The sequence below is a fragment of the Conger conger genome, chromosome 14, assembly GCF_963514075.1.
Source record: "Conger conger chromosome 14, fConCon1.1, whole genome shotgun sequence".
Taxonomy (NCBI): domain Eukaryota; kingdom Metazoa; phylum Chordata; class Actinopteri; order Anguilliformes; family Congridae; genus Conger; species Conger conger.
This window is the reverse complement of record NC_083773.1, coordinates 16,997,809-17,022,795: the sequence shown is the minus strand read 5'-3', so window position 1 is coordinate 17,022,795 and position 24,987 is coordinate 16,997,809. Positions and strand designations below refer to the sequence as shown.

The window sequence follows — 24,987 nt, the reverse complement described above, 5'->3', positions numbered from 1 at the left end:
CTGCTTTTTTGTTATTTTGGTTCTGTGTCTTGTATGTCTTAATCATAGGTAAAATTCAGGATGGAAATATGGAGAACAACCAGACCAAAGGTAACATGCTTTCACTTATCCTGGTTTGTGCTTCCCCAGCAGTGCAGATCCGCACCCCTCTATTAGATCTGTATTTACAGTGTTGTCACTTTTACCTTACAGCTGTCTCTTTGCTCTTAAGGGTGTCCAGGATTACTTATCTGTCTGAAGTTGTTACTCCAATACTCATTGTGCTATGCAGAAGAACAACTTATATTGAACCTTGAAGTCCATCTGGTATCATAATTTCAAAGCTTCTGGCATGTCTTCATAGGTTTGAATTGTATAAAGGTATTTTGTGGTAATAAGTAAATGAGTAGGCAACATTTCTGGTAAATTATGGCGGAGATCTGAAAATATTCTTGTGGGGTATACTGTTAATTGTGCTTACTTATGTTTCTGAATTTAAAAAAGCTTATTTCAAGGTATAACAGCTATTTTATATCTTTTATTTGTCATTAGAATTGGAAGGTAATTCCCTTTAATGTATGTTGTTGCTGTATGGTTTTAGGCTTCACTCAATGCATGCTCTCAGAAGGTGATATGACTTTAATTTGTTGTCTTAGAGTGGAAATCAGGCAGAATGGTAAACTGTGGAACACTGTGACCTGAGGTTTAATGTTCTTAACCACAGGTACAACTGCTGGTTTTAGTGGAGATTAACAATGCTTTTACAGGATGTGCTGAAAAACTGCCCTTCTGTGTTGTTACCTGCGGTTTCATTGTAGCATGTAACATTTTAAGGATGGGTAAATCAGAAAAGTACCTTCAGTAGCTAAATCAGTTGTGTTGTGGATACATTTCTCCAGACCCTGAAGGTCAGAAATATGAGTGGGAGTGTAGATCAGCTTTTTAGCTCACAAAATATAAGGTTAGGATATGGTGAGCAGGAACAAGATCCTAGATCAGCACTCTCACTCTGAGATACTTAGTGAATATGGACCCTCAAGTAATGAATGGAGTTTCAAAATTATGGTGTCCCATTTCTGCACTAGACAGACTGATTTTCTCTGCAGCGTATGAATGGGGTTTGAAATATCACCATCGCTGTGGTTATCGTAAGAATAAAATACTGTGTATCCTACCCAAAGATGGTGTGGTTGACAGTTGTTGCAGCATTCCATAGAAACAGTTGATTCCAAAGTCTGTACTGTATATTGTAATCATTTCAGTTAAGAAACAAGATGGTGCCGCAGCGATGGAGATGCAGCCTCTGAAGAGTGCAGAAGGAGGGGACATGGATGAGAAGGAGAAGAAAAAGACCAATGTCTCCAAGAAGGAGAAATCTGTTCTCCAAGGAAAACTGACCAAGCTAGCTGTTCAGATTGGCAAAGCAGGTATGGTGCTGAACAGATTGAAGGTGTTCTGTGGAGAATGTATGTGAAGTAAGGTAGCATATGCTTCATTGAGTATTGGTACCTTGATTAAGTTGAATTTACATTCCATGATTAACTATGAAATTACAATTAAATACATTTTTGAACAACTGGGACGACTAAAATGATTTGCAGATCCTTTAGCAGCCCTGATATACACAGACTAAGAACGGCACATGAGGACACTCAACACAGACAGAGTGACTGGGCTGTCGTGCAGTAGCCAGCACTCAGATATTCTTTGATTCTCGGAGCTTTCAGTTTCGTAACCCACATACAGATCTACTTCTCTACTGTTTTTGGCCAAAGGCAAGTACACATACACTGACTGAGCACCATATTAGGAACACCTGTACACTTAATTATTCATGTGATTATCTAATCGGCCAATCGTGTGGCTGCAGTGCAATGCATAAAATCGTGAAGATGTGGGTCAGGTGCTTCAGTTAATGTTCACATCAACCATCAGAGTGCGGAAAGAATGTGATCTCAGTGATTTCAACTGTGGCATGAGTCTTGGTGCCAGACAAGCTGGTTTGAGTATCTCTGTAACTGCTCATCTCCTGGGATTTTCACTCACAACTGTCTCACTCACTCAAAAATTCAGTGAGCGGCAGTTCTGTGGGCAGAAATGCATTGTTAATGAGAGAGGTCAGAGGAGAAGAAGACTTAATAGGTCTAATAATACCTCATTCAGTCTAATATACTGAATGTATATACTTCATGTTGCTAAGGAAATCTCTGGCTTATGCTTGTGTAGTTATGTGATCAGCTGTACAAATCAGGGGTTTGGTCATTTGTAGTGTTTATACATAAACGTAATATTGTTTCTGTTTGTAAACCACTAAACCATGTGCACTGTTACACAGCCCACAAATAGACTCTGACAAATGCTTTGGAAATCAATGTTTTAGAGTACACAGTCCAGGTCCTTAGAGTACGATACTGATTTAACATCACCGCTCAACTGAAGCTTGAGTGAAAAAGGAAGCATTTGCTTGTCTTCATTCAATGACGAAAAACATCAATTACAGCACATTTATTTTGTTCCAAAGTCAGCAGAGTACATAGAGCCACTAACCTGCTTTGACTGAAGCCTTCAGCAGACGATCATTTCATTCAGGTTTTGCTTGAGAGATAATGTTAAATTTAATATTTTTGTGGTTTGGCTGCAAAACAGCCCGTTATTTCAGGCTATGGCATTTTCTATCCATTAGAGACTTACAGTGCCACTTTGTCTCTGCTGTCTGTTAGGTTTGGTGATGTCAGCGATCACAGTCATCATCCTGGTGCTGTATTTTGCCATTGACAACTTTGTGTACCAGAAGAGGCCGTGGATGCCAGAGTGCACTCCTGTGTACATCCAGTATTTTGTCAAGTTTTTCATCATCGGTGTGACCGTCCTGGTGGTAGCAGTTCCTGAGGGGCTTCCATTGGCTGTCACCATCTCTCTGGCCTATTCCGTCAAGGTAAAGTACCATGGCTGCATACTCCACCTCTTCCATACACAGCCAATGACATAAGCACATCCCTCAATAAACAGTTTCCCCCCCCCCCCCATCTGCTTTCACCCTTACGATTTATGAGGAAAAGGTAATTCTTTTCTGTTAATGATTTACCAGTACTAGAACATTCCATTGGTTCTGGCAGGCCCTTGAGCATGTGCCCGTCATAGAGATGAAGAAGAGGTCAAATGAAAATATACTTAAGGAAAGCCATTATGCTTGCTACAGAAATGTGAGATGTGAAAATAGTTCAATGTTTGTTTACTAAAAACAGAAAATGATGAAGGACAACAACCTGGTGCGGCATCTGGATGCGTGTGAAACCATGGGCAACGCCACGGCCATCTGCTCGGATAAGACGGGCACACTGACCACCAACAGAATGACAGTGGTGCAGGCCTACGTGGGAGATGTGCATTACAAAGCGATCCCTGACCCTGGTGTTCTGCCCCCCAAGACCCTGGAGGTCCTTATCAATGCTATAGCTATCAACAGCGCCTATACCACCAAGATACTGGTAAGGTTCCAAGTAGAAGAATACTGCATATTTCAATATCTAGAATGAAGTTTGAGTAAGCTGGCCATATCAGAATCAAGGTATTACACTTATAGGGATGCGTGTTTGTGGATTTTTAGTCTGGTAGTAATGAAATTTTCTTGAACTTTTGTGACTGCCTTTATGATTGCTACTGTACCTGATTGTTTGGCAGCATTCGAATCAAGATCGACATTGGGGTTGCAGTATTGTTGCTGATAGGAGGTTTAGACTACTTCAGAACAGTCAACCTCATTCAGATGCTGGAGGGCATGAATGCTGGTACAGAAATGAAGCCACTAATTTGAACCACTGTCCCTTGATATATTGTAAATTAAGTTGTGCATTAATTAAACCGTTCCCTCTCAGAATCACATTATAAAATCAATATGTATGTATTCTAAATTAGAAAAAGCCCTGAAGCATAAGGTTTTAATATAGAAACAACCAAAGGTCTTTGGAGTTACTCAAAATGCACTTAAATCGTTCCCAACATGGGAGGTGTCCTACATTCTGCAGTGCTGGTGGTAATTGGAATCATCTATTTTTTTGCCATCTGCTTCACAATTTACAGATTGTAAAGCCAGAAATTCTCTATTCTCTGATTTAGTTCAAGGTTTTTTTTAATTGGGTGGTGCCTGCCTGCCTGGTTCTTGGATACACTTTTGAGAATCATGCATATGTAGTACAATGCATTCTGCTGTAAAGTGCTTGCTTGCTTGACACTTGAGAATTATGAATGATGGTACTGTATGCTATGTACTGGTAAATAGCGGGTTGCTTTTTTCCATTTAAATATCAAGGCTCTTGGTGTTTTTGCTCCGAGCTGTGATATTGATTCATTATTCTGAATGAATTATGCAGAAGCGTTGCTGGAACAAATTACTGACAAATACTATATCAGTACAACAATTTTTCACCAACCAAAAAAAATGTTCAATCAAACTAGCAAAGAATGATGTTGTTCAGATCACAATTACAGCTGATCCTTATGCAAATGGAATACATTTGAAAATACTTTGACATATACTTTGAGAAATATCATCAATATATGAAAATACACAATATACTTTGTATCCAAATATACAAATTGATGTGCCTTGAAATGTATAGTCTCATATTATTATGATATATTTTTTATAATACAGTATATCATATTCAGATTCTGTAAGGGATGGATGGGAAACACATCACATACTGCTGAGGCTCTTGAAAGTACAGTGTGTGATCTAACAGTTAGGGCTATTGTAGGTGCCTCCTCCATGGCCTCCGTATCTCCTGCTGCTTCCAAACAGGTTATTTGGCTGTAGTCGTGTACCACCTGTGTCATGATCAGGACTCGCAGTGCTCCGTGTCAGAGTAATCCTCCTCCCGGTGTCTTCAGCACAGCACACCATCTGCCTGGTCCACTCCGCCCAGTTCCCTCGCACACACACAAGGAGATAATCACTGGCTTGGTATCTTGTGAGGGTTTTGGTGTCTATACTGTGTATACAGTAGACAGACAAATATGGTGCAAAAGCACAAGCAGAAGTAGGAACGCACACAAAAAGGTGCTGATTATTCACAGAATCAAAGTGGATTAAAGTAAAAAGTTATTATTTGATTTAAAAGTTTTTGTTTGAAAGTGACCAAAATGTTTCAGCAGTATGCCTTCATCAGGGTGCAGGAATGCCATCAGTTCAACAGATCATTATAACGCAATAGATGGAAGCCTGAACCTGTGAGTAATCATCAAATTACCCAGTAATTAAGTTCATTTTTGACATCAAACATCTTCGTATAGAAATATGTCTTATATGCAGAAACTATATGCAGACTATAGGCACAATTTTAGATTGTTAAAATTTGTATACATTTTCATTTCACCCTGTAGATATTACAGTAATTGTTATACATAGTCCACCCATTTCAGCGCACCATAATGTTTGGGACAAAGTGAAATATGATGGTTATAGTTATTGGAAAGTTTCCTGTATCTTACGATTAGTGCTTTAGCCTAATCTGTCAGTTGAGAAAACGTTAACTATTGGGAGAGTAGGGCCACGGTGGCGCAACGGGCTAAGATGCAGCAGACTTGCAGTTGCAGTTTACTGGCGTTGCACACCGGGGACCGGGGTTTGATTCCCGGTCCTGCCAAAAGCCAAGTTTGGCCGGCTCACATGGAGCAGCATAATTGGCTTGCTGCTCCAGAGGGAGGGACTTGGCAGGGTTAGTAGATCGCTGCACAATAAAGCACCTCGGGCACCTCGGAATCACAGTCACGAGCATGAGACGAGACGGCTTGTAGAAGGCATGTCGCTCTCCTTCGGGCCACCAAGGGATGGGGTGTGGGCAGTGTATCTAATATTAGCTCTAATTGAATCAGACGGGGAACAATTGGCTACCAAATTGGGAGAAAAAGGACGTTTTTTGGGCCCAAGAACAAAACATGGCAAGAGTGGCTAAATAGGGCTGGAAAATTCTTCCCATCCCTGCACCAAGCTTTGCTTCTGAACGAGTGGTCACATTCAGTCACCCATCCCTTCAAGACTAAGACCTGATCATGTTTGTGTTCTCACATACCTTTCTCTTCCTGTAGTCTGGATGCATTGGAAAGTACTACTGATTTCACAATTCAATTTTCAGTTTTTACTTTTATTTCAGTTATGTCGATAAAGTTAAAATGTGATGGCCACAGTGGTCTAAATATGGTTCTGTTTATTAAGAAGTCAACATGATGAAAATGTCAAGCAATCATACAATAAAATGGTTGGGTTATGCACTTTTTTGTGATATACAGTGTACACACACACACACACACACACGTAGGTATGTGTGTGTACATGTGTCATGAATGTGGTTCTTGTTGAAGAATTCATAACTTGAAGAATCCTTATTGCAATTCAGCTTCTTACTGGTGAAATCCCATCTGATTTGCAGTTCCATATGTTATTATGTAGAGAGATGACTCTGTGTGGATAAGTGGCATTAGCTGTCCATGCCATGAGTGCAGCTGGAGCTGGATAAATAGCGTGGGATTACTTGATCAGACCTCCTCTGTGATGAAATTAAAAAAGCACAGATCAGATTTGTTTTGTCAAAGCTATTATAGCATACAATCTACAAAGAGATTTTTCTACATAAACAAAAAATGGCCAATTCATGTTAGTTTTAAATGACAATTGCCTCTACAATATGTACTCTACAGGGGGCAGGGTGTTCTTGGGAAGTCAAAGGATGTTGATTGAGAAGGACAGAATGGCTGGGATCAGACTTGCTGCTAAGGAATGCGCTTTGCTAATGGAGGGTGAGGTGGAGGTTTGAAAAAGAAAGTGGGCTTAATGAAAGGATTTGTAATTTTAATCTCCTTATTTATAAAATATGTTGCATCATACCACAAATCAATCCCACAAATCCCGGTTTAGAGCTTGTGTTCTCCTCATGGTAATTGAGGCAGATCCCCCACAATGAAGACACCCACCTGTTCTCACAGAAAGGGCAATTTGGACTGTAACCCTAAATGATAAGTCTGAAAATGATTAGGCAAGCGATAATTGGAGGGTTTGCTGTTTGGGGGGCACGGTTAATTGTGTGTCCATCTAACACTGGGCTTTGTCACGAATATGAACCATGTAAGATCTCCTCTGGTTCCCCATCAGGGACCCTAACAGATGCGAGTGCAGGAAGGTAAAATAACTCAAAGAAGGCCCTCTGAGTCCCCTCTCCCAGCTGGCTCTCTGTGCTGATGTCAGCGCTCTCCAGGGGCTGCCAAAGAAGACTTTGATATCTATATAAAGAAGGCTTTGATATCCATATCATTTCAGCTTTCTCCTTTGTAATATGACTGAAGTCAGCAACAACCCCCGTTCAGCATAACATCCTTGCTCAGTCTCCCATTTCAGATAAAGAGCACCTATATAAGGAACATGCTCCTTATATAGTTGCAGCACAGCCACGCTATATAGCCATCGCTTATGTGTGCTCCATAATGAGCCATCACCATATTGGGAAAACAATTCATTTTTAATTCTTGATTCTCACATTTGCCTGGACAATGCACCCAACTGAAGCACTGTAATTTTCATTGTGTTGCTTCCATCAGTAAACTCATTACTTTGTCATTAGGTCTATCTGTCAATTGAACCATTTTATTCAGTGACCTCAAGAAGGGCATTGCATCTGAGTGCTTAGCAGAGTGCATCGCACCAAAAACATCATTGCAAAACGCTTAAAGTCATAACAAAGGAAAATACAGTTATTTCTGACACCAAAATGGTGGATTCAGATTGTCTAAATAGGATTAATTAGACTAATTTGATCTGGTTTTGGCTAGTCTAAACAGGATTAATTAATGCACTTGGATCCAATTTTGAGCTGTGGGGTGCATGTTAGGTTGGTAAACAGAGTCTCAGAGATACAAATCCTCAGACATCCCCCTGTGTGCGAGCCATATTGGCAGTCTCCCTCTCCAGAGATGAAGAGTGTATAGAGGGGGGAATGCTTCAGGAGGGGAGAGGCGCAGAAGGAATGGAGGCCTCTCCTGAGGCTGCAGTGTCTCAGGGTTCAGATCCCCCACATCTCAGCTATCTCAGTCATGATTGGGGCGACATGGCTCAGGCAGCCATCTGGCAGTCGGAGGGTTGCCGGTTCGATCCCCCGCCCGGGCTGTGTCGAAGTGTCCCTGAGCAAGACACCTAACCCCTAAATGCTCCTGACGAGCTGGGCGGTGCCTTGCATGGCGGCCAATCGCCGTCAGTGTGTGAGTGTGTGTATGAATGGGTGAATGAGAAGCATCAATTGTACAGCGCTTTGGATAAAGGCGCTATATAAATGCCAACCATTTTTTTTTGATTGGTCAAGGGCACAGTGAGCACAAAGGAGAGCCAGCTACCACTAGTTCCCACCCATTTAACTGCCAGAGAGAGAAGGAGAGAGAGTGAAAGTGAATGAGACAGAGATAGAGAGAGAGAATAATAAAAAATGGGTGGAAATTTTAATATTACATAATGCTGCATGACTTTAAACTTCTCACCAGTAAACCAAACATGACGTCTTTCATTTACATGCCATTAATGTCCCAAATATTAAGATATGATTAGGAAATTGTGGAGTACAGGGCCAAGTCAAGAAAAATATGTCTTTGTCCCAAATTATGTAAGAGTATTTACATTATTTACAGTAGGAGTAAATGGGGTGTTGTTTTTCTGAGACAGCTTGAAAATGCTTGAAATGACTTCTAAAAGATGTTCAAACTGACACAAAACAATGCTGATATTGGAGTTGAAAGGAGGAAAGCTTAATTTAACTTTATATTATAATTATAATCTGTTATTTATCTGACACTTTTCTCCAAAATGACTTACAGTTTACTAAACTAGGCAGGGGACAATCCCCCCAGGAGCAATGCTGGGCTAAGAGTCCCTGTTCAAGGGCCCAGCAGCTGCACGGATCTTATCGTGGCTTCACTGGGGCTTGAACCACCAACCTTCCAGGTCCCAGTCCATGTACCTTAGCCACTAGGCTACAGTCTGCTCTAAAACCTATGGTATAAACAGATAGAACCATATTCGTCTTTAACTTTGAATTACAGTAAAAGTCAGTGCATTTCCCCCCCCCACAAAATACAATTTTGCGAGTCCGGGAGACACCAAAATAAATTTAGCTGAAAGAAATAAGGTCCCCTTTTTATCCGTAAGTGAGATTGGCAGAGCTGAGGCTCAGATCCAGGAGGAGCATTGGGTAAACTTCAGTACGGATGAAAGTGAAACAGAGGAGCTTAGAGCGTTAGAGAGTGCTGATACTCCGTATCCTGAGCTGCGGAGCAGCTTCCTCTGAGCCTGCTCTCAGGTTGCCCGCGCCATCTGCACTGTGAACCTTCTGGGTCACAGGCCAGAGAGGCCAGTTCCACTGCTGATGTCACACGCACTGAATCATTGATAGTGCCTTCGAGCCAAATTCCTGACCAGCCTCGATTCCCTGCGCAGCACGTCAGAGACAGAGGGTACAAAGGACAACGCTCTGTGTCGATTACTAGTTCTCTGAAAGTGTGGTGCGTTTCTGTCAATGACAGCTCTACTCCCAGTGAGAGAGATGATTAGGACCTTTGACGTGCCAGCTATGTACTTGAGAGCTGGTAATCATGAGTACAAAAATCTGTTTTGTGAGAAATTGATCTCTATTTTGTTCTGCATTGCTAGAATCACTAGCACGTTACACAGGCTCTTATTTTCCTGTCCTTAAGCTTATTTAATCCCTTTTATAAGTACATTTGTTTCATTTTAATACTCTTGACATCCTTGAACCTTATAATGATCTATCGCCTCATCTGATAACATAACTGATGCTGAAAGTTGCATGAAGCAGTTTACTAGCAATAGGTAGAAGGAGGAATTCTGTCAAACAAAACAAGAAGCCACCTTTTTAATATTAACATTAGTCATGCAATAACCTTGGAAACTACAATGTTGAAGCCAGTCCGCAGAGATGCTATTTTCACTGTCTTAATTGCCTTTTTTTTCATCTTTCTTTACATAATTTGTATGTCCCTAGGCTTAATGTGCCTCTGTCTCCTGGATCCTGCATGGCCCTTTGTACTCCATGCGTAAAAAAAGTGTGAGTGGCTTCAACAGCTATGGCTGGAAGCACTGAGTGTAATCACTGCAAGAGCCATTTTTAGCTTCATAAGGAGGAATTTGGTACAATGTATAAGTAATGTAATAATGTATTCGTAATATCATATATATTGTATGTTTTCATCATATTTAAACAAGACAATGTGACTTTACTGGGCTTTGCCTCCTATGACTCAGTAGAGGGGAGGGAGAATTTCCTCACAAAATCAGCACAAACCCAATGAACACAGATGAGTAGTACTGCATGCAGTGCATTGCACTGAAAAGAAAAGGCCATCAGTATAAAATGCATATTCCAATCTATGAAAGCAGGGAGCATGTAATAGTCTGGACAGTGTGCAGGGCTGGAACACAAAACTGCCTACATTGAAGCATAATCGTCTAGACCAGAGGTGTCCAATCTTATCCTAAAAGGGCAGGCGTGGGTGCAGGTTTTTGTTTTAACCCAGAAGTAACACACCTGATTATACTAATGAACTAATCGCGGTCTTTAATCAAGACCTTGATGAGTAGAATCAGCTGTCTTAGTCCTGTGCTAAAACAACAACCTGCACACACATCAGCCCTTTCTGGATAAGATTGGACACCCCTGGTCTAGACTGTTTCAAGGTCATTCCTCAAATACAGCCGTTTTCAGACTCGATTAAATGTTTTAAAAATAAACTACCTTTTTAGCATCTTTAATTCCCATTATTATTACCAATGAATGTATTTCTATAGTATTCTGTGTATTGTATGTTAATGTGCCATTATTAAGCAAAAGTAGATTCTACAATAGGTTTTGTCAACGGTATAATAACTTCTGAAATGTAACTTGAATTTTTGTAATTTCTGATCTATTTGGCATTACTATACCTGTGGCATTGTGGTAATAGAATAACCCCATTCTGTTAAGATGGTGTGTCACCAGACTGAACAGTCTTTGATATTCGGCTTGTTTTAACAGACTGCGGTGCTTTGGAAAAATTGAAAACATTGCTGAAGTATGATTTTTTTTCTGAAAATATCCAGCGGAAAAAAGTTTTATAATGAAGCATATAAGTTTGTGTATGCATCTCTCTATGCAAATAAATTAGTAATGATGGTAGTAATTAGGGGTGTGAACGGTTAAACGTTTACACTTTTACCAAAAATAGCTAACCGATAACCCATTCTTCTTCACTGAAGCTGTAATCGTAAGCAGTTTAATTAAACAAATGCGCTTTCACCACCAGTGACAAAACGCACAAATTCGTTGGACAATCAAAAGACAGATTCTGGCTGTATAATAAGTTCCGTCAGGCTAGTCCTAGCAAGCAGTCTTTGGTTATTTCAAGAATACAAGGGTTAAAAATGCAAGGACTTATGCTGCAGTATTATAGTTATCAAATAATTTCTGTGTGTTCTAAATCTTTAGTTGTTGGTTCACTTATGGCGTAATGTATGGCGTTTCATAAGGTTCACAGAGGACTGTTTATTCGTTGACACGCAAATTCAAGCTATTGCTAACTGCTTTCAACTATACCGTATATTTAAAAACACATAACGCTATACATCATTAAATCATGGCCGCAACATTACTAAGTAGGCAAGTTGACAAATAAAGGCTATTATTACGTGTAACCACTGTTCATAATTGTATTAAATCCAACAATTTATTTTTTATAACTAACAACCCTAAAGGGAAATGGCAAAAAAAACGTTGTGTCTCTTGCCTCGCAACTCGTGCTCGTGAGATACATTTCGCGCTGATTAATTCAATAAGAACGTGTCATTTAGCCTCGTGGATAAGGCGTCTGTCTAGTAAATCGGAGATTGTTAACTCAAATCTGGCTGCTGTTGTTTTTATTTTTCAGCTCTTAAATTGCAATTGACCTAGTTCAGTTACTACAGCAGTTCATTAAATTACATAAAATGACCTCCCATGTCACAAACTAGTTATATATTTCAATACTATGCCCAGATTAATTATTTAGAGGCTATTGGGCTAATTAGTAAATCGTGCGCATGACTTAGTATCTTGTGCTCGCAAATTAGTTTCTGGTGGGTACGAAATACTTTACTTTTTATTTATTTATTTTCCTTGTGTTCTAGCTATATATCTAATGTTGGCCAGAACTAGCTTGCCTACATTTTCCAGGACCATGTAATTCAAGAAATTCAAGAAAAATCCTTAGCCTGTCATATCCATCGGATATTGAAAGCGAAATGCCCTGCCAATCTGGTGGCAAGACCACATTAATCCTGCCACCAGATTGCCTTGTGCAGTATAAAGTCAAATGCATTGGCAAAGTTTTGTGTTACATGAGAATACAAGCTAAATTGTATAGAAATCATTGACATAAAAGTAAAATCACTAGACGATTTGTGCAAAATCCCACTTCTATATTCACCATTATTCTTTTCCATCGGATTGCCTGCCTAAAATAGACCAAATGTATTGTGTCACCACCAGGACACGGTATTATCATTTTACTGCATATCACGCAAATATTGGATATTAACGTGACCACAGAATTTTGAGTGGGCAACCCTGTCTGTAACAAAGTTCATAATAGCAGCAGATAGGGCACATGTCATGCCAATGAAGTCTATCAGGCTGAAGCCATAGGGAAGAGGGATGAAAACACAAAGAATTATAATTATGCATTTAAAAGAATGAGATACGATCTATCAGCATGCCAGGATACATTTTTGTTAATAGGCTAGTTTATTCTATTTTTCCCCCCTTTTTTTTCTCATAAATATAATACGACCCCTAGAGGTCATAAGCAGTATCTGTTACATGGTTAACCGTTTTTCTAAATGGGATGGTAACGGTTTACAAAAACTGATGATTTCTCACATCCCTAGTAGTAAGCATAAGGTCAGTGAACAAGTTTACTATGGTGTAAATATGAGCTGTTCACATCTTATCACAACTTCCAAAGTTGACTTCTGCCTTTCAACGTTGAGAGGCCTGAAAAGATCGAAGCATCAATGCGCAGTGGCCGTTTGATGTGATCAAACATTATTTGAAAGCTGTCAGGGGAAGGTGACGCTCCCCTGCCATGCCAGAGGAAATCCATCTCTTATTGATGATGCACTTTGTTAAGACGACAAAAAAAGGGCTGAGTCACTGCGGTAGAAACAGGCAGTCTCCCTCCTGACCCCTGCCGAACCCTGTAAACCCCCTCTCTGAAGTGGCATAACAAGAGCCCTCAGTCTCGCGCCCTTTTCAAAGCGGCTTCCCCCTTCCTTTTAATTATGCATGGGAGCCACCTCCCCATCGCTCACCTTGTTTCCTTGTGAGGGGGGCCGCCTGCCTCTCGCCCCTGCGTTTGAAAGAGTTAATAAGAAAATGACCTTATTGGGGACACAGGAGGTGTGCAGAGGGGCCCCATGGCTCCAGGAATGTAGAGCGCTGGGCCTGTGGTGAAGCAGGCAGGGGGAGGAACAGATTTGGTAGCGATAAAACCGTGCTAAAGAGGAAATGCCTTTGCCAGCCCTCTCCCTGCCATATGCTGGAGCTCACCGGAGAGCGTGTTGACTGGGGAGCAGGCAGCTGGTCTGCCATGATGACCGAGCCAGCTCCCCTCCCAAACACGTAGGGCCCACGTCAGACCGCACTGCGCAACCTCGCACAGTCACCTTCTCTGCCCGGGTTTGCTGAGAGGGTGGGGCTTTTCACGGAGTTTCATCAAAGTAAAATTTATGTTTTGCAGGGCAAAATGTCCCCCCCAAATCTGTTTGACTGTAGAACAGTTCAATGGCTTTCTGTTACTTTAAAGCATTTTGTGTCTTGTTTGTTTTATATTAGTCCTACAAGAGAATGACATGGGATGTTCCATTAGACGACTAAATGGCAGTAAAAAATATGACAGCTTTTTGAAAACACTTTCATTATACAGTATATGCTTTGGATCGTACCTCAAGCTTTCCGCTAATTAATTAGCCACCAGAGATGAGAGAAAATTACTGTACCTGTGTCAGGAGATCTTTATCAGAGTTCCTTGAAGACTGTATGACCAGGTGTTCCATTTATACACTCACTATAGGGAGCTATATGGTTATGGGTTCTTAGGAGATGCTCTGCAGTAATTGGAATCCGACCATCAACCAAGGTCAAGATTCCTTGTAGAGCAAATAGTGTAGGTAGGTAATAGTGTAGGTAATGTAGCGTACACATATTTTTAATTACTTTAGAAGATGTTTTTCATGCAGTTTCATCTTTTTTTTCATCTAAAGGAATGCAGATATAATAATAAAGATTTTAAAATAATTTGGGGCACCATCAGCATTTTCAGGATTCAGTAAAAAGTAATAGGTAAGAGGATCGTTTTAGCTTAGTGGTTTGTGTTATTTCAGGTCTTTTAGGAGAAACGATGCTTCTCCTAATCAGAGAACTTGCATAGCAGATTTATGCCCGGAGCCCTTCAGGGTGTGCTTTCTCATTTCATATTACTGTACTTTGATTTCTCTCCTGCCCATGTCGAGAGGAAGTGCTCTGGAAGGCAGGGGAAATGAAATCATCTGCACAAATTCTCCCAGGAAATGTTTTTTTCTTTTTTTTCCTGATGATTTGCCTGGTGTAGTCTCTTGACAAATTGGTGTTGGTGCTGTCGTTAGTGTAATCAGCAGCACTGTCTCATCTCAGCCTTCTCCAGGAGGCCTGGGGCATGGCAGGACACATGCTCCTAAATGCAAGGTATTGGGATAGACATTTTTGCAGTTTTTTTGGCTCTGTTCTGCAGCACATTTGCTGTGTATGCATTAAGTTACCTTAACAGCTTAAGCTGCCTCCTCTACTTGGACTGTCCTGCACTATATTTCTCTGTCTGCACCTTTTTTCCTGTAACCTACTCTAAAATGCAATGCAATGCAATTTCAGGCGATTTCAGACAAATTGTGTCTCTCTCTGTTGCTGTGGCTGCCTGGCTAGAAATGAAAGAAAAAAAAGCCATGTGCACTGAAGTCCACCCTCTGAGACGCAAGCAGAGAAAAGTCCGGAAACATCAGAGGACACAGGATGTCCCCTGTGCATCCCCTGTAAAGGTCACCTCTCAATCCCCTGCTGATCGCCAGAAACAATCAGTTTCAGCCTCACAGGGAAATACAAATGAACAGTTACAAATAGGGAGCCGCAACTTAAAGATGAATGTCTGAGGGGTTCTGTGCTGTGTGCGTAGATCTGTAAAATCGTTTCCTGGCCGAGTAATACTATCTATCAGAGTAGGACCATACAGCAGCATTTAAGAAAGACTTTATGTGTTAAGAAATTGTTATATGTCAGCACATTTTGCACTATTATTTTCCCCTGCTTCTGAAATCCTTGGCCTTTGCTCAGAAATACAAAGGAACATCTTTGTGCATTTTCCAAATATAAATTATTGGTATAGTCTTGCGTAACATCCTGTGTTCTTCTGAGGAAGACAGTTTAGTAATACTATACATTGACTGAAATGTTGTACTAATACTGTCCATAGATACTGCAACATATTTCATTGTGCTGTATATGTATCACAAAGCAACTAAACTAAAATATTTAGCATGCAACTCATGTTCCATGGGAAATTCCCTGAATAAGTAGCACAGTGAATTGGTCATGTCTGTCTTTGCTGCTAACTGAAGTAATAGGCGTCAGTGAAGTATTAATGATGTTCTCTATTAATGGTGTCGTGTGGGCTGTGAGTCATATCATAAGGACACATTAATATGTTATCCAGCTGTTCTCTACTTATATACAGTACTGTGCAGAAGTCTTAGGCACCCTAGACTTATATATATGTTTCTTTGTGTGTGTGTTAGTATAAAAGAACACATTTGAGATTTCCAAATATTCATTTTCCCAAAGATTTAATTTTACAGAGACATTTTTGTATTTAATTTTTAAAAGTAACATTACTGTAAGCAGTTTACTACTTTTTTCATAAAAACTTGATCAAGGCTGTCTGAGATCAGAAGCAAGGAGCCAACCAAAGTTTGCAGAAGAGCTATGGCGAGTTCTCTAGTATGCTTGGAACAACCTCCCTGCTGGATTGTCTTAGCCAACGCTGTCCTATATCTCAGAGAAGTGATGCAGTTTTAACGCATTTAAATGTATAGTACGTTTATTTAGGACCTTTCATTGAATTATTTTGTACAGAATGTTATACAGGTGCCTAAGACTTTTGCACAGTACTGTAGATCGTATGACTGTGTTGTGTACTGTATGTATTTATTAGTTGCAGTTTGACAATGACACTATTGGCCTACAGATCTTATACAAAGCATATCCGTGTATGGAGACATTTATTTTATCAATTAAAAAATACACTGAATGACAAAAAGCTCATTAATCGCTGTTGTAAAAAAAAAAAAACATTGCCCCACTCCTTAAGTGACTGTAAGAAGGTAGTGAGACAGTGATGAAAACCAGTGAGTTGCTGTATTCATTGCTGTCAGGATCTATCAGAAAACACCAGCTTCAAACCAGCATTCAGTTAAATTGTAATGAAAGACGATGACAGTTCAATCCCACCCTAATGACAGAACTATGGCCATATTATGGCATTGTCTGCAGTGGAAAATCTGGGTTGTGATTGATATAAAGCTCATTAATAAGAATATAGCGCTTGGAGAAGTACTTCCTTTAGATGTAAATAGTATACAGTATGCTGTAAATATTCAGTATGTTTGTTACCCTAATAATGTCTGGAATTGAAGTAATTTCCAACAGCATTCCTTCTGTGAGTGTTAAAAATATTCCTGAATATATGACATGTTTTTTTAACAACCCTTTATTGTTTATCTATAAAGCTACTTTGTTAAAGCACTTAAAATATTAAAATATTAATGAGTGACATCATCAGGATGTGTGTGCGAGTGCATGTGTATGTGCATGTGGTGTATGTGTGCCTGCATACATGCATGCATGTGTGTGTGTGTGTGTGTGTGTGTGTGTGCCTGCTAGTGTGTGCATGTACACATTCACGTGCAACTGCAAGTTTACAGTAGTGCAGCTATACTGCATCTTTGCTGGGGATCGTCGTTGGGCGAGCTTATGAAGTGAGACTAGCACTCCATTAGTCCACGGCGCCAGATCAAAAGCCCCATTGGTCCAACCTGACAGATCTCTGGCCTCTCACAGAGAGCCCCTGAGCCATCTCCCCATAACTTCCGTCAACCACCATTGGCCCACTATTTCCATGGCAACAAGAGGGAGCTGCAGCCCATAGAAACATCAGAGGATAAATCCTACCTCTCCACTCGGCCGGTGATAGCCACAGAGGCAGGACGTATCATCTGGCATTAGCGAGGGAGAAATGAAGCTGCGTTCATGGGCGAACAAGCAGGGCTGGGCGCCAAAATGTGGCTGCTTAGAAATTTCACAGGTTTATACACTGATATAGCCCTGATGTACAGCCAGGTATCCTTCCTGGAAATACAAACAGTACAGTTTATATAATGGCATAGTCTTTCCATGTTGCATTCTGTTGTCTGTATTTTTTCTTTTTTGGTTTTATGGTTAGTAATTGTGTTAAATATTTGCCCATCCACTCTGTCATGGCATATGGGTGCAGGGAGATGGGCAGAGCTCTGTGTATATCAGGTCTGTGCCTTCTGTAAATCTATCTGTGTGGAATGTCAGCCAGTTATTTGCAGGTGATATTCTTGGACAAAAATAATGTCTTACATACAGTATAGGACAATTTTTCAATGCTTGTCTAGTTGAGTCAATTTTAAATGAGGTAAAGTGGACGTAGTTTCTGCTTTCTTTATGTTACAATCAGGGTAAGACTACAAATATTATCCATGTGATATCAGGGTTCTCCCCAAAGATTGCAACTGTGGCTGTGTTCCCTCATTTTCGTCATTGTGTACTATTAAGTGTAACATTTAGTGAAATTTAAATGTTATAGCAATAACGTAGCTGTAAAATGTGTTTTTATATCACAGCAAACATTTTTGTGGTGAAAAGTTGGTGAAACAACAGCTAGCTGTTTGGGCTAGTTTTCTAGCTGGCCAGGACATAGCCAGGCTATATCTGGGTGAAACCTGAACTGCATTGGGCTTTACCTCTTCCGCTAATGTCAAAAACGTCTCTCCCACCCCTCTCAATGACTAGATTATTTTGCTCTCTGGGATTGTTGAATTGTGGTAGTGTTTTTAAATTCTGTCTCAATCCTGTAACGGTTTTTACGCTGTTGTTTCATAGTTAATGTGTGATTACTTTGAGTTAAAATGCCATGTTGCGTTCGACAGTTGGAATAACATAACCGTCAGGATTGACATGAGACACAGGCTCTCACGCTACCCAAACACACATCATGTTGAATAAAACAAAGCCAATCCCTCATTAAACAAATAATCTACATCATCTATCAGCTTGCAGGACAATGTTCATTTTTTAATCATGCCGAAATGTGATTGAACTAAGATGAAGGCTGTATTTTCTCACAACCAAAAGCAACGCTGGTCTTCCAGCCTGGCTACTGGTTTTTTAGCATTTTTGAGACTTTTTTTGAGACTTCAAGAAAAGATGGCCTATGGGAGAAGTGAATGGTATTTTCTGAATTCCTCATAAAAAAGAGAAAAAGCTTTTTTTTTGTTGATCTTTGTTTTCTTTGTTGTTATGTACAAAATTAATTCCTCAATTTGGCATGTAATCATAGTTTTATCTTGATTACAAACAGAGGGTAGGTATTCTGGGATGGGACAGTCCTGGTAGGACAGGGGTACATACGTTGCCTTAACCTTGTTCTCCTCTCCCTGTTCCTCCCCAGCCTCCTGACAAAGAGGGTGGTCTCCCAAAGCAGGTGGGCAACAAGACCGAGTGTGGCCTCCTGGGCTTTGTGCTGGACCTTAAGCGGGACTATCAGCCCATTCGTGACCAGATGCCAGAAGAGAAGCTCTACAAGGTCTACACCTTCAACTCCGTGCGCAAGTCCATGAGCACCGTCATCAAACTCCCCGATGGCAGCTTCAAGATGTACAGCAAAGGAGCTTCAGAGATCGTGCTGAAGAAGTGAGTGAGCAACTATGGGCTGGGAACCATAGAATTGTGGATGCATTTGGTGGTGGTACAGATACTTACAGCTTTTGGGATTGGTTTTGAAATGGGATGATTGTGTTTTGGTGGGAACCACAGGTTTAGGAGTTATTGGGTGGTGTGACAGTTCCACATAAGCGAGGGTTTGTTGCACTGGTAGCACTGAGTGAGTTGTGTGACTGTGTACCGCCCAGGCCCTTTCACTAAACCCTCCACCCTCCCGTTCCACTCAGATGTTCCCGTGTCCTGAACGAGACGGGTGAGCCACGCGTCTTCCGGCCACGGGACAAGGACGAAATGGTGAAGAAGGTGATCGAGCCGATGGCGTGCGACGGGCTGAGGACCATTTGCGTGGCGTACCGTGACTTCCCAGCAGACCCTGAGCCAGACTGGGAGAGCGAGAACGACATCCTGTCTGAGCTGACCGCAATCTGCGTGGTCGGAATCGAGGACCCCGTTAGGCCTGAGGTTACAATTTACAATTTCTTAATTTCTTACAATGACCGTTTCTCAGTCTTGTATGGTTATGGTCTGTTTACTGTGCACTCATATGCGGTACATTCCCACAATATGATACTGACAATATCACAATGAGCAATACTCATCATACATAAATACCTTCTTATATTGTGTGTATACCTTCTTATAAAGCTTTCCACAGCGTTTCACACTTCCCATAATATTGCATCCCACACCATGTACAGAGAATGGTAAAGAGAAAAATATGTTTCATGCTGTAGATTTATGTCTATAACTTGGCCTTGCAAGTTATTGTTAGTGCCAAGGAACCACTACACTGTTCTAAGACTTCACAGTCCTTTTTACTAGAAGAAGAAGGGGTGAAAAATTATCTTTCTGATATTGGATTATGTTGAAAGGATCCTTCTTATATACACGATTACACCTACGTAAGTTCAATCCAGTGCTAAGATGAAAGCAAAAATGAGAACTCAGAAATGGAATTTGGTTCAGATGCAATTCACTGTTACAGTCTCCTTAATAGAAGAGAGGGAAGGTTGAAAAGTGCGCCCTTAGCTAACAGCTTCTCAGTGTCCACAAAGAAATCTTAAAAAATCTAACCTTACTCTTGCATTATTAAGCTTACCTCCTTTTAACTCTCTCCATTTCCTCTCCTCCTTCCTTCTCGTATCTGGGGCGATACTCTGTAATTGACAGTGTGTTGAGGGCTCCTTCAAGAAGGAAACCTCTGAATTAAAATATGATTATAGGTAGATGGTGTATCAAACACCCATGTGTACAATTGTGTGACCTTCAAATGGAATTGCAGGGATCCTCTCACTGTTGGGGAATGAATTATACAAAATGTTTTACTAATTAACTGGGCACCTGGGGGGATGCAGCAAGATTTTTGTTGGAGCAGCATGGCTTAAAGCTACACTCCCAGATCAGCCATTACAATGAGTGCAGAATGCACTAATTTGATAGCGCCAATATTCCTCTTCAAAACTGGCAGCGACAATCGGCATCAAGTTTGGCGGGCGGTGACGAAATGGCTTGTCTAGGCAAGTTGCCGATGGCCCTGATGTAATGGGAGTTCCCAAAAAGGCTAGCATTTCGGTCACCCAGATTTACCCAGACTTCCTGAAAAAGGGATGACCTTGCTATACCAACTCTCCTTAATAACCTGCATAATAACCTGCACATATGTTGATTTTACAAGCAGTTTTCTCCTTGGTGGTTCATTGAAATTCACGAATGTCACTGTAGAGGCTACCCACCCCTCCCCTCACAACTGCGCCCATTTTATGTCCAGAAGGTATGGCCATTGCAGATATTCATGTTGAACAAGCTGCATTATTAACAGAGAAAATTAGAAGTCATTCAGATTCTGCATCTGCTGTGAAATAGGCCTTATTTTCAGAGCGTAATTGCCTCAAATCAAAGGCCTTTGAATATGCTGCCTGGTGATATTCAAACAAGCTTTGTATCCTGGCATGAAAGAATGTAGGGAAAACAGAATGTTGCAGTTATAGACGGAGTGAAAGTTAATTTTAACATCATATTTAGGTGAAGTGAGCCATTTGACGATTCACATCTTTTGGGCGGTGAGGTCGAGATTTATCAGACTTTGAAATGCTCCTTAAAATGTAAATCAATGGAGAAAGGATGCACAGACTACTACATTAGAGAGAGTGCGCTAAATGTCTAATGTTACAGTCACCTACCACCGTGCATAATTAATGGAGCTCTTCCTCCTCTGTCTGTGTCTCCAATGAGCTTAAGTGAGGCTTCACAGGAGCCTTCACCGTGTGTCTGTGATCTCCGAAAAGCTGTCTGTCCAAATAGATATCATTGGAGAGTCCCCAAAGGAGCCCAGGCCTGCTCTAATTTCTGTTTCCTAAGCTGACCGTCATGGCACCGCGCGGCTGGTCTAATTGTCTGAATTGTCTGCGCACTGGGGGTTTATTCTGTGATCACTTGGTCTAAACATACCATTAGGGTGTCATGAATCAGGGATGAAATTTGTGAAATGTGCGCAAAACAATGACAATAATAATGATAATAAAAAAGTTAATAGATCCCACACACGCACCTTTCATGTCACCGGCATCAGAGCTTATGCCAGGGTTAGCAGATGCTACAACAGAGAGCTCTGCAAATATGCGTAAGCAATTAGCTTTAGCGCTAATGCATGTACTGAGGCATAGAGCTTCTGCTCTGCCGATCGCCTCACACTTGTATGCCTGTTCATTTGTCGAGGGCAGATTCTGGGTGGATTAACTGTGCAATAATGCTGATTATGCTAAGCTGTGATATGAAAAAGCTAAACAGCACAGTGACCTCTAATTATCCAAATATTGGTTTTGTTTTGCTTAGTATCACTTGTAAATGGTAAATGGCAGGCATTTATATAGCGCCTTTATCCAAAGCGCTGTACAATTGATGCTTCTCCATTCACCCATTCATACACACACTCACACACCGACGGCGATTGGCTACCATGCAAGGCCCCGACCAGCTCGTCAGGAGCATTTGGGGGTTAGGTGTCTTGCTCAGGGACACTTCGACACAGCCCGGGCGGGGGATCGAACCGGCAACCCTCCGACTGCCAGACAACTGCTCTTACTGCCTGAGCCAGTAAGAGCAGATTTGGGTTTCATTATAGTCTTCACAGTTTATGAAATCGGTGAGAATGAAGATGTTAATTATCACAAAAATAAATAATGAAAAAACAGCCTGGCACCAAGCATATCGTTGGCATTATGAGGCCCTCTTGATGTTTTTTCTTCCTTTTGCATGCATACGGTCTCCTTTTGGTCTTTGTGTCAGATTCCGGCTCCACTAATTATGACTACACACTGTCAGAAGTGAAAGTGCAAGAATTGGCATTCACGTTTGATGTTAAACACGCTGCCTTATTACATTATCCCCAGTGTAATAACAGGAAGCTGCTTAATTAGGCTGTTAGGCGCAGTGTAAGTGCAGTGGGGTGGTTGCTCCCAGTGTTGGCTCTGCATTGCGGCCAGCTTGCTCCCTCTCCGCTGGGCTCCTCTGATCTCGTGTCATCATGGGGTGTGTGGGCTGGAGGAGCGAACACGCCCACGCTGCCCTTTCCATCAAAGCAGAGGAGAAACATCTAAAACGTGGAGGGGGTTCGGCCTTTCACGTGTGTGTGTGTGTGCGCGCGCGTCCGCAGGTGCCCGACGCCATTCAGAAGTGCCAACGTGCAGGCATCACCGTGCGCATGGTGACCGGGGACAACATCAACACGGCCCGCGCAATCGCCATCAAATGCGGCATTATTCACCCTGGGGAGGACTTCCTGTGCATCGACGGCAAAGAGTTCAACCGGAGGATTCGCAACGAGAAAGGAGAGGTGTGTGCTGTGCCCGTTACTACAGGGACACAAATCTCACTGTGCCCAAATTGTATTGTGCCCTTACAACAACCTGGGACTCCATCAGGGTAGCATAAATTATTCAAATGTCCTCAGGTAAATGGTAAAAGTAATTTCACCAAACATACTCATACTGTATGAAATTGATGACTTATTTTAAATATAATCAGTCTACTCATCCTGGGTAATAGTGTACATTGTAAATTGTTAAAATCTTAAATACGTGGCAATATATTGCTAAATATATATACACTCACTGAGCACTTTATTAGGTAGACCTTTACACAAGCTTGTTAATGCAAATATTTAATCAACCAATCATGTGGCAGCAACTAAATGCATAAAAGCTTGCAGACATGGTCAAGAGGTTCAGCTGTTGTTCAGACCACATGTCGAAAGGTTGAAATGTGATCTAAGTGACTTTGCCCGTGGAATGATTGTTGGTGCCAGACAGGATGGTTTGAATATCTCAGAAACTGCTGATCTCCTGGGATTTTCACACCTACATTTTAGGCATAATAGTTTCAGGTGTTGGGTTCTTCATTCAGACAGTGGTGCCTTGAGATTAAAATGTTTGGGAATCGCTAGACTCAAAAGACACAAGTTAAAAATGTGAATTACCATGATTCAGTCATTCCTCTGTTTTTTAAGGCAAGTCTGCCATTGCAAACATATACTGATATACTGTTAGTATGTGGAATACTATATCTGCCCTATCTCTATGGTAAGGCATGCAGGGGTAGTATAGGGGCAGACTATTTGTCAATTCAGCAGAGAGTGAGTGTTGGTGGATGGAGGCTTCTAAGTGTGACAGTGTCTCGCTGTCCTCCACAGGTGGAGCAGGAGCGGATAGATAAGGTGTGGCCCAAGCTGAGAGTGTTGGCCAGATCCTCTCCCACCGACAAGCACACCCTGGTCAAAGGTTAGTATCGTCACGCCGCCTGCCTACATTACATTAACATTACAGCCATTATCCAGCGCGACGTACAATAAAGAGCAAAACCATAACCAGGGAGAAGTGCTCTGAAAACATTAGTGGGAAGTACAGTTCCAAGTGCTAGAAGTGAGCACATAGATAAAAACTTGAACCCTTGTACATTAATCAGCTATGTAGTGATGTACATGCCATCTGCTGCTTTACTTCGGGGAGATGGTGGAAGGCTCGTTAGAGCTGGTGGAGTACAGGTGTGAGACGTGTGTGTGCGCGTGCGTGCGTGCGTGTGTGTGTCTGTCAGGTATCATCGACAGCACGCTGGTGGACCAGAGGCAGGTTGTTGCAGTGACTGGCGATGGAACGAATGACGGTCCTGCTCTGAAGAAGGCCGACGTGGGCTTCGCCATGGTAGGAGCGTGCTCGTTTTGTTGAGAAACAGAAAGAAAAATCCATATCATACCTGCATAGAGACAGGAGAGTCTCAGAGATCGCACTGCAGTACAATTAAGTTGCATTATAATGAAGTCGGCCCTCTTCCATTCCTACATTGTAAAGCTCCACCTTGCGCAGTCCTGATGGAACTACAGCACCCCTTAGTGTAAATACCGGGTATTTGCCGTTTCAAAATATTTGCTGAAGCCAACAGTCCGTAGTAGATTGTTTTGCTGCATTGCTGTTTGCTACCATATTAAACTCAGTTCATTTATCAGATTATTCAGTGTCTGTTTTTTTGTTACAAATAAACAGTTATTTATTCAACTGACATTCATGAAGCTGTATATTTACTTTCAAGCTTTGTAGCTCTTAATGTGCTATTTTACTGGATTCTGCATCTTGCCCGGGTACAGAAGAATAGCTGTCTTTGTGTTCTTGCACTTCAAATGAACCCTGCTTCCCTGCAGCTGCTCTCTCCCATCCTCAGTTTCACTGAGATAAAGTAATCTCTCCTGGTAGAAGTATCCCTTGGGCTAGTTTTGAAAAACAATGGACACATGGAGCACACAGGAAATGCAGTGAGGGGATGCATGGAGGCCTGGGCCTTTCAGTACTGCTATACAGTGTTCAATGTGGATATTATACTGCCATCATTCTCCAGGGCTTATGTA

At 41.4% G+C, this 24,987-nt stretch overlaps 1 protein-coding gene across 4 annotated transcripts in view; it reads left to right on the top strand.

Annotated features, from left to right (window-relative positions):
- atp2b2 (ATPase plasma membrane Ca2+ transporting 2) overlaps positions 1-24,987 on the top strand; it is a 168,539-nt gene that overhangs the window by 130,096 nt on the left and 13,456 nt on the right. For all 4 annotated transcript variants that reach the window (XM_061219328.1, XM_061219326.1, XM_061219327.1 and 1 more), the window contains 9 exons: positions 49-90; positions 1,242-1,406; positions 2,700-2,914; positions 3,225-3,467; positions 18,823-19,064; positions 19,322-19,556; positions 22,747-22,926; positions 23,782-23,869; positions 24,183-24,289. In XM_061219328.1, the coding sequence (XP_061075312.1) occupies positions 49-90; positions 1,242-1,406; positions 2,700-2,914; positions 3,225-3,467; positions 18,823-19,064; positions 19,322-19,556; positions 22,747-22,926; positions 23,782-23,869; positions 24,183-24,289 (1,517 nt within the window). The remainder of the gene's footprint in view (positions 1-48; positions 91-1,241; positions 1,407-2,699; positions 2,915-3,224; positions 3,468-18,822; positions 19,065-19,321; positions 19,557-22,746; positions 22,927-23,781; positions 23,870-24,182; positions 24,290-24,987) is intronic.